Source organism: Corvus cornix, chromosome 20 (genome assembly GCF_000738735.6).
Source record: "Corvus cornix cornix isolate S_Up_H32 chromosome 20, ASM73873v5, whole genome shotgun sequence".
Classification (NCBI taxonomy): domain Eukaryota; kingdom Metazoa; phylum Chordata; class Aves; order Passeriformes; family Corvidae; genus Corvus; species Corvus cornix.
The window spans coordinates 10,981,038-10,995,447 of NC_046349.1; the positions used below are offsets into that span (position 1 = coordinate 10,981,038).

At 44.0% G+C, this 14,410-nt stretch overlaps 2 protein-coding genes across 7 annotated transcripts; one reads left to right on the forward strand and one right to left on the reverse strand.

Moving 5' to 3' along the window:
• Window positions 1-442: 442 nt before the first annotated feature.
• On the reverse strand, window positions 443-8,785 carry FAM217B (family with sequence similarity 217 member B). Of its 6 annotated transcripts, none has more exons than XM_039563539.1 (5): window positions 8,699-8,785; window positions 7,421-7,668; window positions 6,139-6,244; window positions 5,967-6,052; window positions 443-5,565 (listed from the first exon to the last, which is right to left on the reverse strand). In XM_039563539.1, the coding sequence occupies exons 2-5, from the start codon at window positions 7,438-7,440 to the stop codon at window positions 4,377-4,379; spliced, it is 1,401 nt and encodes a 466-aa protein (XP_039419473.1). In that variant the 5' UTR covers window positions 7,441-7,668; window positions 8,699-8,785; the 3' UTR covers window positions 443-4,376. The 6 variants fall into 6 exon arrangements, with proteins under 6 accessions (XP_039419473.1, XP_039419470.1, XP_039419471.1 ...); XM_039563536.1 differs by having other exon boundaries at window positions 7,416-7,668; XM_039563537.1 differs by having other exon boundaries at window positions 7,416-7,668; window positions 8,685-8,738.
• A 199-nt stretch (window positions 8,786-8,984) lies between these two features.
• Window positions 8,985-13,039, forward strand: PPP1R3D (protein phosphatase 1 regulatory subunit 3D). Its single transcript, XM_010396828.4, has one exon. The coding sequence runs from the start codon at window positions 9,640-9,642 to the stop codon at window positions 10,561-10,563; it is 924 nt and encodes a 307-aa protein (XP_010395130.1). The 5' UTR covers window positions 8,985-9,639; the 3' UTR covers window positions 10,564-13,039.
• Window positions 13,040-14,410: the final 1,371 nt, after the last annotated feature.

Here is a 14,410-nt window from a genome sequence, read left to right on the forward strand (position 1 = left end):
CTCCGGGAAAAATCCCGTCCGGGTTTTCCCTGAATCCATTCCGTACGCCAGGAAAAATCCCATCCGGGTTTTCCCCCATTCCGTACTCCAGGAAAAATCCCATCCGGGTTTTCCCCCATTCCGTACTCCAGGAAAAATCCCGTCCAGGTTTTTCCCCCATTCCGTACTCCAGGAAAAATCCCGTCCGGGTTTTCCCCCATTCCGTACTCCAGGAAAAATCCCGTCCGGGTTTTTCCCCCATTCCGTACTCCAGGAAAAATCCCGTCCGGGTTTTTCCCACAGCCTGGATCCCGGATGGAATTGTCCCCTTTTTTATGGCTCCCCGTGTCCGGCAGGAGCCGGGGTGTGCTGAGCTGCACCCTCCACCCGACACTGCAACACTGGAATTTTCTCCAAGAAAATTCAGTGGTGCCATCCTGAGAGAAGACAAAACTCAGCAACAAACAGAGCAGTATCTCACTTTTAATGTAGCAAATATACGGTACCTTTGAATTACAAGATCACTTTTCCATGGAATTACTAGCAAAAATATCCACAAAAAGTTCAAATAAATAAGAACACATGAATACCAACATCAAAAGCTGGGCTGCAAATCCTCAGTTAATGAAATTCAGTCCTTCCAGCGTGGTCCGTTTATTTTTCAAATGAAAAACCACTAATGCAATGGGAGCAACAAAGGCTCAACACCTTTAAAATAAGGCAAAACCCAGTACATTCTAGGCAATTTCATACTGTAGAAATTTAAAGTGTAATATCAGCTCCAAAAAAGGGTAGCACATACTGGCTGAAAAAACTGTCAAAATTCTCTCAGAGTTCTAAGAAGATCCTGTAAATAGCAAATACAAGGTAACAGTTACCTCAAAGAACAATGAATGAAACACAGAAAGGACATGAACAGTGACGGGATTAGGGCAGATTTCAGCAGTCTGGAGTCAAACAGGACAGTTTAGCCCAATGAAATCAGCACAAGCCTCCTCGCAGCATTATCCTGCTGTATCCAACTGACAATGCGGTGGGAGAGGAGGCAGGGCAGGTAAACTTTAACTGCCCTCAGAATGAGATGCAAGCAATGGAGAAAAAAAGAACATGTCAAGAGAAAAACAGTATTGCTTTAAATTTCTTCATGTGATGCACTAAAAATACATTAGCATTACTAAGGAAAGCAGTTTATACATTTTGGAGTAAAATTCTGTTTCTTCACATCTAACAGGGTCATTTCACTGAAAACAACTGAGTTGTTCAAAGTTTATATGCATGTAACTCAAGTAAAATTTGCCTGTTTATTTAAAATGCAACCTGAGCATATTTGTTCTGCAGGTAATACTGCAGAACACAAAACCTTTACATTCTCTAGCAAAAAAAGTAAGTCACTCTAAATATCTCACATCACAGTAATCTGTTCTTCAAGAAGCATCACCAGTGCTAGGCTCAGATCCACAAGATTGTATTGCTAAACCTTGCAAAAAAAAAGGATAATAACCACACAAACAATGTGCTGTGGACGTATCTTAATTAATTTTAAATTGAGTATATTTGATGCAATAAATTTTCTGCTCTGTTTAGAAGTGCTTCTAAAGACAATATCCAGCAATACAAAATGAAAGAAACATAAACCATAGCCCTCTTCATAAAAGGAGCTCTTTCCCTCTGTAGGCCCAGGATATGGTGAAGTTACAATGGATACATAATAAAACCCAACCCTTGCAAGTCTGCTCAGGCCAAGAGCTGTTGTTGAGGCAGACACAGAATTTCTGGTTTTGTGTGTGAATAGAGACAAGCATGTCAGAAATAGCAAATCACTGACAGAAATTAGACTGGTGTGATTATCATGGGAGACAAACTTAATTGGCCAGATCCCACACGGACACGGAGCCCAAAGGTGAACAAGTTTTCAGACTTCTTTAAAGCTGCATCACCACTTCCACCTGCTTCACTTTTTAGTCTCCAACAACAGACTGATGTCCATAAGATGACAAACACTACACTAAAACCTTCCTACCTCTGTGACAAAACCTTTTTCCCAGTGCCAATCACCTTTGCTCTGGTCACAGCTGGTTGAAATAGAGTTTATTTATCTTTTAAGAAGTGCTCATGCAAAATGTGCCTGTATCTACATGCCCTCCTTACAAGCCAGGAAAGCTTCAATTTAGATAATTTAGCATCCAGCAATATTCAATGCTACAACAACATGCTGAATTATTTACTGTATCTAACAGAATTTGGTTTAAAAAACTGCTATTCTATTATTGCCTGGATCCTGCTCACCTCAGGTTTGGTGCTTTTGACAGTGAACTAGAATAGTGCATTAAATGCCTCATTACTGGCAAAGCAGCCCTCCTATTTTTCACTTCTGTTCATGTGATTAAGGAAAACTTGACTAAGGCAGGCTTGCAGAATTTGGCCAGAGCTTGAAACACTACCACTGGGTGATGGAACCTTTCATTTAAAAAAGCTGAAATACATGAGGCTGGACCAAAACAAAAGGGTGAAACAGCAACACTGGGATGTGCTGGTCCTCTGCAGCTGCTGGTGTTCAGTCCCATCCTGAGTGCCACCACACCTCAGACACAGCCAACTTCTCTGGTCTTTGAGCACGTAAGATTAAGTTTCACTTGAATTGCATAGAGCTGAATGTACATGCAACTACAATTCATATTAAGTGTAACTTTACAAATACTGATTCTGGAAATGTAATGGTGTCTTTTACATTCGTTTCCTTTACCAATTCAAAATTTCACGTTTGGTCTGCAGTAGACTAGGAAAAAAACCCTAAAAATATTTCTTGGACTATTCCTGAGCAACGTTTTTATGTACTGTAAAATACTCTACTTTATTACTACATTTCTTAATATTCTCACTTTTTAAACTACATATAAATCCATGCTTTGAAATTTTACAAAGCTAAAGATCTGGTAGGCACAATGAAAGATAGAAACAGCTAAGCATCTTAAAACCAAGATGAGCTCACCAAGAGAAGTGCAATTTAGCTATATACATAATGTACTCTTCAGTATTTGCTACTTTTTCATTTTTTTATCACAACATGAAGGATCCACTTGCAGAATCTGGTCCATCAGACCTCAGCTCACTTCTCATGAAGATTGTGACTGGTGGTTGAGGAGGAAAATATGCTGACCAGGATTTTAAAATGAAAGTAAAAAACATTCTTTAGAATTTCGTGTTAACATGATCCTGTCCTCAGCTGCTGTGATTGATTTGAAATCATAACAGATGAGCTGACACTTGAATATTCTCTGAACTGTCCTTTGTATTCTCTTGGATCTCACAGACACGAGAGAAGACAGAAGGCCCAAAGACAGGACCCAGTCCTGGTTGTACAATTTCTTTGTGTAGGACATTTCCCCATCTCACCTCCCTAAACATTAAGAAGCCAAGCTAGACTGGACCACAGGATAGATAAGAGTCATCTTAGGTGACTGAAAATATGTATTCTCTGTATCAAAATACATCTTTACTTGAACTTACAACCTTTAAATCCTTCCCTTAAGAGTCTGCCTTTTATGTTTTGAGAGGCTACCACTTCTGAAATTCAGACCATACAGTCTCTGCTAAAAGCCTTAGCTGCATTACTCAAATATATCCATGTGCAGTTTGAAATTTGGTCATTTCCCCTAAATGATAAAAACCATCAAGGCCTACAAAATGAACTTCCAGGAAAACTGTCTGTAAACACAGTGAAGATTCCAGGGTATAAAAATACACATTCCATTTTCTTAATCTGTCATTATTGAAGCTGTCTGGTCCCTAATACTTTGTCTTAAAAAGAATTCTTTCTGCATTAAAATATTTCAAAACATTATCTCCATTCTTCTTCTTCTTCTCAAAAAAATATCTATTTCATAAAAAAAATCCAATTCATCATCTTCTGTGAAGAATTAGAGTTGACTTTGCATAGATAACAGGCTCCATTATTTTATAAAAACAGCTGAGCCATTTCCATCAGAAAACACCACAATCAAACCTGTCTTACAAAAAGCACAGGTGGGCAAGGAAAAAGAGCGTGAACCCTATTCCCTCACACACAGCAGGGTAAGCACAAGGAACACCTCAGACTTCAAATGGCGCAGACAGGACGTTCTATACTTCTCTAAACTTCACACTGTGCTATTGTTATCTTCATTGAGCAATTACAAATATTTTTGAGGAAAGACCAATGGAAGACACTTCCCTTCAGGGAAAACATTTCCTGCTGGCTTAAGATCAAATGTATAGAAATGAGCAGTGCTGACTCAGAACCATGTGTCAGGAACACATTTTTCTCAGGATCTTCCTATGAAGAAAAAAAAAATTCTTCTGCACTGGCCAGATGCTTTCTAGCAGTCAAGAAGCATCAATATTCACTAATGAGTTTTCCCTCACTGAAATTTGCGTGGCATTTGCTTTGTGCCGTTTGTTTTTATTTTCCTGTCCGCTGTTGGTTTTTTAGGAGGAACATAATTGCTGGCATTGCCATTTTTCTTTGGATTTGTACACGTGTATGTTTTTAAGCCTTTGATGGGAGCAGCTGCACCATGGAATGCTGGGGCTTGCTTGGGGGGTCTGATGTTACCAACACTTTGGATTTTAGAGCTGCTCTCAGGGGACTGCAGACTGAGAAGCTGCTGCTTTGCAGCTGGTTTCTTTTTCAGTTCACTCCTTATATCACCAGTTTGCCTCTGAGAAGATGCTGCACATCCCATTCTCTCAGGAAGTTTCAGGTGACCGGGATGGGAACGTACCTGGCGACTCTCCTCAGAGTATGGATCTGCCCTGTGCCCCAAACAGCTCCTGGGCAGCCTGGTGGCACTTTCCTGGGGCATTGCCTGCCTGCTGGGCACAGGGCTGAGCAAGGCTTTGCCTTTTCCAGGGCTCTTGAGGGCACGGGTGGAGCCAGGGGCAGTCTGGGGCCGGGCTTTGGCAGCTTTGCCCTTCTCACTCTGCACCGTCTGCATCTGCAGCCACTCCAGCTGCACCAGGCGCTCGATGTATTTCTCCAGAGATCCCGTGGGCTTGGGGCGGAAATCCGTCTTCCCTTCCACATGGACAAAGATGGCCAGCTGCTTCAGGTCCCACGAGTTGAAAGGGGGTGGGAGGAAGTCGGGGTAGTAATATTCAGATTCTTTAAATCCCATTTCAGGGACGTGTTCCAAACAAACTGGGTCAATTTCTTCAGCTCTGAGGATGAGTTCTGGTGGTGTGCAGGGAGAGGGGGGAATGGGAATCCTTTCTGAGTCAGAGAGGTCACTGGCACTATCATCTTCAGCATCTTCTTTAATAATTTGTACTGATTCAAAATCAAGAAACATTTCACCTACAGATGCTTCTTGCCATTTCGAAGAGCCTGGACTGGCTTCAGCATATTCTCCATGACTCTTTCCCAACTGTTCTTTTTTACTGCAATAAAAATGCTGCATTGGGACATCCTTAGCCCTACAGAAGCTTCCTTGTGTGCTGCCCTTTGTGCCAGGGGGGATCCTGTGCAGGAAGGAATCATTTTGCCTTCCTTCTGGTAGACTCCTCTTTGGTCCTTGTGCACTGTGCAGAGAGGTGCAAACACTCGGGATCCTAAAGGAAAAGGAAGATCATGTCCTGTTAGCATGGTCAGTGCCTTTGAACAGCAGCTTACAAAGGTCTTGCCACCCCTTCAAGGACGGGGATCTACAAGAGGGAAGCTAAAACTGGCACAGAAACCTAGTAATAGGAGAAATTAATAATTGCTGGTAGAGATAACAGTGCCTACTACTGATCTTGGGGGTGTTTTTTAGTTCTGATTTTGCTTGAGAACTCACAAAAGCAGGATAGCAAGTTTCCATTTTGATAACTTAGATTTGTTGTTCTCATAAATGCTGAACTTTGGGCCAGTGAAGTCAAATGCAAACCACAGCAGCCACAATTTCATCACAAGCATTTTGTACACCAATTTGAAATGACTACAAATAAAACAGATTATCTTAACATAAAAGTACCTTTTTGAGTGATTATTGCCATCCAGCTGGTTCCTTCCCTTCTTAAAAACACTTGGTTGGTGACCATCTTGAGTGTCATGGGAAATCTGAAGGGTTATGAAAGTTTGTGATGTTAGTGAGAAGCTGGCTTAGAGTAGGTACCCTTTTTATGTTAGAAAAAGGGACTATTTACCTTTTCAATGGCACTTGATACGTTTTTGCCTAATCTTCCAGGAGGAGATTTCACATAAGAAATTGGTTTATTTAGTCCTTTGGTGCTGGGATGGCTTTTTCCATTACTGTAACCACAAAGGATTAAATAGAATATCAGATATAAATAGCAGCATATATGGGTGTCAGAATGGAAACAGAATAGAAGCTTAGAGTGCAACTGAGTTTAAAAAAGGGTTGATTGCAGTTATTCTTAGACTTAAAGTTCATCAGAACTATGCCATGGCCACTTTTTACTTTTCATAGTACTAAGGCACTGCTGTATTTTTAATATTATTAATGCAAAAGTGACTAATTCTATCAGATGGTATAATAATAGAATGTAGTCCTTATATAGAATCCTCTGTCAGAGGATCCCAAAGTTCCTTTGAAGATAATAAATATTACAGACTAGATATTTAACTGCTGATTTCTACAGTACCTGATAGATGCTCCCATTGCAATTTACCAAAATTAATTATAAAGTACAATATGAAGGTCACTGCAAGCCAAATCTTGTTTGTCTTTCTCATTTGCATATTCCCAACAAAATTTAAAGGATTATTCCTTTGAAGATGAGTGGAAGTGAACAGGGAGCATAAGGTCTATTCTGATATTAATACGAACTATTTCCCAATGAAGGCATAAAAAAATCACTATTTCATGTTATAATGGGGTTGTGAAAATATTATTATCAGAAAAAGCTCATATGCGAGCAGAAGGAATGGCATTACTGATCTGGGCAGCTTAGAACTAAAACATACTTCCATAATTAAACCAGATACATTTCTGCATAAACACACAGAATAAATAAATAAATCAGCATATTCTGTATGAATAAGAAGAGTGTTTGTTCTACAAACAGGAAATAATACTGATTTCCAAATGGAAAGCTTTAAAATATCATTTAAGAACAGGAATAATCAAACTGTGCCATCCTGTCTAATCTAGCTTTACTGCAGTTCTGTTAATTTGCCAGGCTGTACATCTCGTTCTCAGTTTTTATGTCAGTATAGCCAGATTTTGTTTTTAAAAACACATGATTTCACAAATTCAAGAGCTTATAAAAGAATGAAACTAAGTCCTGTGCCTCCAGCATTGCTGCAGTCACCTCTGTGACCTTGTGACCTGCACAATCATTTCTGTCCCTGGGATCAGGGGAGAGGATGGCAGTGGGAACAGGACAGCCAGGCACTTATTAACTAAGCCACATTACGTTGACATTTCTGTAACCATAAAAAGAGAAATTAAGTTCCTTACTTTACCATTCCTTTGTGGTTTTCATTGGCGTGGCTGTGGCTTTCCTTCTGCTGTGTCTCTCTGTGCAGTAATAAGGGATATTCCTGAATGCCTGGTCCCATTATTCCTCTTTCCACAGGGTATCTGCCCCTTTTATGTTACATAATCTTCAAACGGCTCCAGTCTTTTGGCTTTGCAAGACTCAGTGTATCCAATGCAGACATCCCCACGTCCTGGAGATGCAGCCAACAAACAAAATCCTCCCGATGTGATTCTATTTTTAAAGCGGTAAGATAAACATAATCAGCTACCAAACTGTACTGGAAAACAGTCTCCTCCCCCAGCACTCGCTTAGTGGGAAGCAGCATCGTTCAATTTACTATTCCCAATCTATGGAAATACCTGAGGGTACGGCTGTGCTCCCAGAGCTTCCCGTGCAGTGTCATGTGCTCATCCCCATCCCCATCCCCACCGCTCAGCCTGCGCAGTTCCAAGGGCTGCCTGGATCCGGGCGTCACAGCTCAACGGGGTGGGTGTTCCTGCTCCCAATTTATGGAGAGCAGATGATCAACCCCCTGCGCGCTGTGCGAGCTGAGTTGTCCTTTTTCTGTCAAAAAATGCGCTCTTCCGATATTCTTATAGGCAAATTTTGTATCCAGTACCTTTTTTCTTTTTCCAAAACAAATGTCTCATCAGCTCCTACTAAAAATACCCAGAGCAGCATCCATAGCTTTCTCTTACTTCTCAGGAGCTGCATTCCCGTACCAGGGAACTGCACGTTTCCAGGGGTGCACAATGGTCCGCAAATGTGACAGGTGACAAACAGGTCTCCTGGCCCACCTTTACTTCTATTGCAGTGCTGTTTATGTATTTATAGTCACATTAACGTTCGCAGCTATTTACACTTGATCCCGTCCTATCCCTCAAACGCTTTCCCGCACCCTGCCCCAGCCGCGCTCAGCGGAGCCGGGCCCCGGAGCGCCGCAGTCCGGCACCCGCACGGGGCAGAGCAGCGGCCGCGAGGGGCCAGCGCCGGGCGGGCAGTGCCCGGGATGGTGGCAGGCTGTGTCCTCAGCTATGGCAGGCAGTGCCTGCGGTGGACGGCAGCAGTGCCAGCAGGAGCAGGCTGTGCCCGCAGCGATGGCAGCTGTGCCCACAGCGCCCGCCGAGCCGGGCCCGCTCCGCTCCCTCCCGGGAGGCACCGGCGACTCCCGCCGCCGCTGTCACCGCGCTCTGCAAGGGCCGCTCCTTCACTCAGTGGCCGCCCCCGCATTCCCCGGCGATCCTCACCCCCACTCCGGTACCTGCCTTTCCTCCGCGTCCGTCGCCAGCGGCAGCGGGGGCGGCGGCAGCAGCGCCGCCCGAGCGCAGAGCCTGGGGGCCGGGCCGAGGCGGGGCGGGGGAAGTGGCCCTGCGCCTGCGCCGCGCGTGCGGAGCGGAGCGGCCGCGGTGTCGGCCTGGGGGTCGGGGCTGCCCCCGCGGCCGGCGGGTCGGGCTGCAGCGGGGGCCGTGCCGTCCATGGGCGCTGTGGCGGCCCCGAACGCGGATCCGTCCCCCGCCAGCCGCGACACCGAGCCTGGCGCCGCGGCCGCGCCCGACAGCCCTCGCCCGCCCTCCAGCCTCTGCAGCAGCCCCGGCTCCCTCCCGCCCGACAGCCTCCAGGCCTTCCCCGGCCTCGACTCGCCCAGCATCCAGTGTGACAGCCTCGAGTGTCCCCCCTGCTCGTGCTGCTGCTGCTGCCGCCGGAGCGCAGGCTCGGCCGCAGCCAGCGAGGACAGCCTGCAGGCCCCTCTCGCCCGGGGCTCCGGCACACGGTGCTTCGGTGCGCACCTCGCCTCCAGCGACCTCTCCGACAGCCTGGAGTCCTTCATCCAGCACGACAGCCTCCAGTCGCTCTCCAGCCTGTGTGTGAGCTCCTCCAGTATCAGCGGTGATAGCCTTGAATCTCTTTCCGGCTTGAGCCTCGGGGCCACCACCCAGCACAGCGATCTCGAGTTCATCGGCCACTGAATCTGCCTTCAGCTTCCAACACTACGCCTTACTGCTGGCTCTCTGCCAGCTGCCGTGAGAGCTGCCGGGCTTCTGCCCTTCGTTCGAATGTGACTTTGTTCCAGGTGATCCTTGCTGCATCCAGTGCAATAACCTCAGACCTTACTGTGGTGCCATTCCCAAATTCAGTGCTTCAGAGGGGCAGTGCTCATTATTACCTGCAGTATTAACGCTGATTTTTTGTCACCAGTTAAGAATGGAAGTGCGTGGTCCTTGGAGGAATCCCAGCTACCTCTCAGATCTCTATGAGAACATGTTAAAGGCTGAAGGAGCAGTGGGGCGAGGGCAGCAGCAGTCCCCAGCAGTCCATACAAGTAGCAACAAGACTTTTTGGAGCAGTCCCCCAGCCAAGGAGAGCTCCCAGCCAAACCATCCTCCGAGCAGCACCCCCTCCAGCTGTGACCCAGCCCTGCGGCCCATCATCCGCCGCCGAGCGAGATCCCTGCCTACATCACCCGAGAGGAAGAAGAGAGCAGCAGTGCAGTGTCAGGAGCCCGGCTGCCAGAGCCGCATGAACCGGGTCAGGTTTGCTGATGCTTTAGGCTTGGAGCTCACTGAAGTGAAAGTCTTCCAGACTGGGGAGGATCCAACCATCCCCTTGCATGTCCTTTCCAGGCTCTCCATAAACTCAGACCTCTGGTACAGCAGCTTGAACTTGGAGTTTACTATGCAATGCTTGGTCCCTGACTTCCAGCAGCCTGCAGACTGTCCGGATTTCTCATCCCGACTCCAGGAGCAGCAGGTGTGTCTGGAACGGGTGACCAGCTCAGATCTGGGGCTCAGTGGCACCATCCAGGTTCTCAATGTTGCTTTTGAGAAGCAGGTGTCTGTGCGCTACACCTTCAACGAGTGGGAAAGCCTCCATGAGGTGTGTGCTCATTGGCACCAGAGCCTCCCAGAGAAAAATGGGCAGGATCAGGTTGATGTGTTCACTTTCTTTCTTCCTGTGCCTCCTTTCCTTCTTCAGCTGAGCACTCTCGTCCAGTTTGCAGCAAGGTACCAAGTCAACGGCCAGGAGTACTGGGATAACAACAGAGGCAAGAACTACACCCTCACCTGCCGGACTCACCCCCTGAAGCTGCCAAGGGAATGTGAGGAGAGCTGGATCCACTTCATCTGAACAAAGGGAGTGGTGCCGAGCAGTGTGTCAGTGGTCTCGGTGGCACTCTGTCCCTTGGCGTGGCTCTCTGCTCCTATGGCAACAGTCTTCTTTTTGAAACCTGCCAAACCTGGCCAAGTGTCCTAGGGCTGAGAAGCAGCCAGTGACCTGTTCAAAACCTCTGGGAAAGTTAAAAATCTGTAGTGAGATACAATCATAGGAAGGCCATGTGGTTTTTTTGAGTGTATGAGTCATTGCAGAATGGTTCCAGGGAATGCTCTGAGGCTACCAGAGAGCAAAATAACACATCTCTTGTTGCTAGTGGTACTCTTGGTTGCATAGAATGTTTCTAACTGATCTCTCTTACCTTTTTCTACTGTTTGTTTTCTAAGTGGACAGTGTGGCTTTACAGGTTTTGTTTCTAATTTTGTTTATATTACTTCACCAAGTCAGGGCACTATTCCATTTATGCATAATTTGGATGGCAGACACTGTAGGGAGGACTTGTGTATATATATATATATGTTATTAAGGCTGTAACCACGTTAAATATTGCCATTAATATTTGAGTCGGAAATTAAATGCTACTATGAGCAAAACATACACGAAAATGTACCATCAGCCCCTCTGTTTCCCTTGGGGAAAAAAATAAAAGGTGCCTTTTCTTATCTCCTCCTTGCAGCAGGAGTGATTGTTACCAAAGTGTGTGTAAGGCAGATCGCCTGGGGAAATTCTCTTTTCAAGTGAAGCCCAAGTAGGTTTTTTTCAAGGTGGTGGTACAGGAATTGTCTTCTCTTGGTGCACCTGTTTTTACTAAGGGAAACGTGAGCAATTTTGGACTCGTGTTGCAGTTGAAGATCTCAAAGCACTGTATGAATGCTCATGATTTTATCACCGTTGCTGGTAAAATTATAAATCAAGAAATGGATATGATATAAATATATATAAGGAAAAAAATAGTAGGGGGAGCAGGGTACAGAGGCTTGGAATAGCATTCCAGAACCCTGAATCCTGGCAGTTCCCCAGTGTTCCAGTGCTACTGCAGAATTAACTTTGGCTTCTTTATTTAACTACTTGCCATTATAAAACAGTTGAACTCTTAAGACTGCAGCCTTTGCAACACAAGCTGGAACTTCAAAGCACTTAATTTGGTAAACTGCTACTTACATAGACCCATAAACAGAATCCCGTCTGTTAGAACAGGAACACTGTTAGACCATCTTCCCATGCTTCTTGCTCTATTATTTTCATTCTGTGGTTTTAGTGTGGTTTAAGATATGCAACAGGCTTAACTCTCTTAAATAAAAGCTCGTCCATAATTGTTTCCATACATATTCATTACTGCATGGAAAGTTTAGCTTTATATGTGTAGCATAAACTTTCAGAGCTGGCTGGAAATATTAGAAGAGCTGTGTTTTAGGACTATGCTATGAAAATTAGGCCACTTATTTGGACATCTTACTTTGGATTGGTGTTTATTTATCAAAATCACAAGTTGTTTGTAAAATCACAGTTGTAAGCAACCCGTGGCCAATTATATATTAGTCTGAAAAGTCCACTGAGTAATTCTGGAAGTGCAGAAACACCAAGAAAATTAATTTGTCTGGCAACTGAATGCTGCTTCTTTGTTGTGATACCCATTTAGCAAAGCTGGGCTTTCAAGTGAGGAAGCTGCCTCATTCCATTGGTCTTTGGCTTTCGAGAAACCAGAGTCAGGAATGAGGATTCTGTGAGCTGCTGGGCACCTTTTGCAGAGTACTCAGAAAGCTCAATCCTATCTGAATGTGCATTATCCCAAGTTTCCTTTAGCTCTCTCTGCTGCTCTGCACTGCTGGAGGAGGACTGACAGTTCCATTCCTGCCAGTGCAGTTCTCTGGCTCTGCTGGCTCAGTGGAGCAGTGGAACTGAGAGCCATCTCCAGGTTAAGCTGCTAAACGTTCACACCAGTACTGGCACCTGTCACAGCAGAGCTGATATTTGCACTTAGGTTTTCTTGGCACTTCTGGTTGACGAAAATGGGATTAAGCTGTTTAGTGCTAATATGCACCTGTCGTGAAGGTAAACTTACACCACATTTGTATCTTCTCAGGACAACTTGACTGCTTGCACTGTTCAAATTGAGCACTTCCCTTATAATGAGGATTTTGTAAAAGTTAATTCTTCACAAGGGTTATCACCATACAATGCACTTTTAAAAACATGTATTTATTATTGTCATACAGTAAATGAATGTCTAGTAGTCCACAGTTTAAAGGTTCTTTCAAGCATGTTTTTTAAAGAAACATTAAATCCATGTAAATTAAAAGGGGTTGTGTTTCCTGATTAAATGTCTTGTCCAGAATAAAGTACATTACACAGTATATCAATAAAGCACATATGCTGGACAAAAAGTCTAGCAGTTGTAAAATTGCAAAGTGCTTAACTAATTTTTAAAAGCAATAATAAAACTATGGCTATTGTAATACAGAAGATTAAAATAAAAGCTTTTCACAATTTTCTGTTGTTTTTGTCAATGGTACTTCTGTTAAGAAAGCTCATGAAAAAACTTGAGTTGTCACTTAGAGAGCAGCATACTTAGGAAAGCAAGGTGGGTTTGAGTTGGTAAACAATGAACAGCACTTGATAAAGATACAGTGACTGGTGTATGGATCTGCAAAGATGATTAGGCTGCCACTTTCTACATGGGATCTGCTGTCCTTTCACCTCAGAGTTCTGTGCATGTATCACCTGCAGGATTGAGATCCAGTTTTGGAAAAAGGCTTGCCGCGACTTGATTCTAATACAGCTTCATGGAAGAGAAGAGAGAGGGGTTTTCCTCAAATTGCACTTTCCAAATCTGTGCTAGACTGTACTTCACACATTCATTTCTGGGCCTCACAATTGTGTTATTATTTGTTCTATTTTTTCCTTTCAGTTCTCCTTGCTGCAGCCTTTCTTCTCAAACCACATTCTCTTCCTGACAGGTTTCACGAGTATCTACCTGTGCTGTGTTAAGAGTGTCGATATGCAGTGCCTGATTTATCCTCCATGTGAAATGCTGCTCCTCTGGGGTCAGGCATTTACTTGATACACTTCAAGATTGGAATTATCAGTTGCCAGGTTTCTCCTAAAGCAAAATGGGGCCATTTAACTAGCAGACAGAATTAATAAAGATACATATTACCAATTACTTTTTAATCAGTGCTAGTAACTTCAGCACTGCATTGTCAGAGTTGCTTGGGGAAAAGATGATTATTGCAAATCAGTTTAAATACATGGGCCTGTCAATATTAAGTTGTTCAAAAATGTAAGATTATTTAAGAAAAGGATTGTTTTTTTCTGCAAACATCCAACTATCAGGTTTATCTTACAGGTTGTTAATGTTTTTTTTAATATAGGTGGTATTTTTACATTTAGTTTCAAATTCATAGCTTATTTGTATTTATTTTACAAAGAAAAAAATTGCAACTTGTAATGACAGTAGTATGTTTCTACAGTCAGAAACTACAGCACTTAATGTAGTGTATCATCCATGCTCAGTTGTACTTTACAGCTGGTAAAAACTTAGAACTGCAAGTCTGAGTGATTATTCATTTGGCAGCAGGAGTGTAACATTAGTACTGACTTCTTTCCCAACTTCTTTCTCCCTGTGATCTCAGATCTGCAAGTATTTCAGCTGACATTTGATATTCAAACTGTTGGTATCAACACTTCTAACCCTTCTCAGTTTCACACAGATAAATATTTATACTGCTGTAGTGAATAAGGGTCCCTGTAAATAGTGCTACCCTACCCTAAAGAGTTTTGGTTCCATTTTCTCTAGCGTTTTCATGTGTGCCTGAAATGACTGTGGCCAAATAGTTTCACTGTTGGTTCTGGTCTGTTTAAC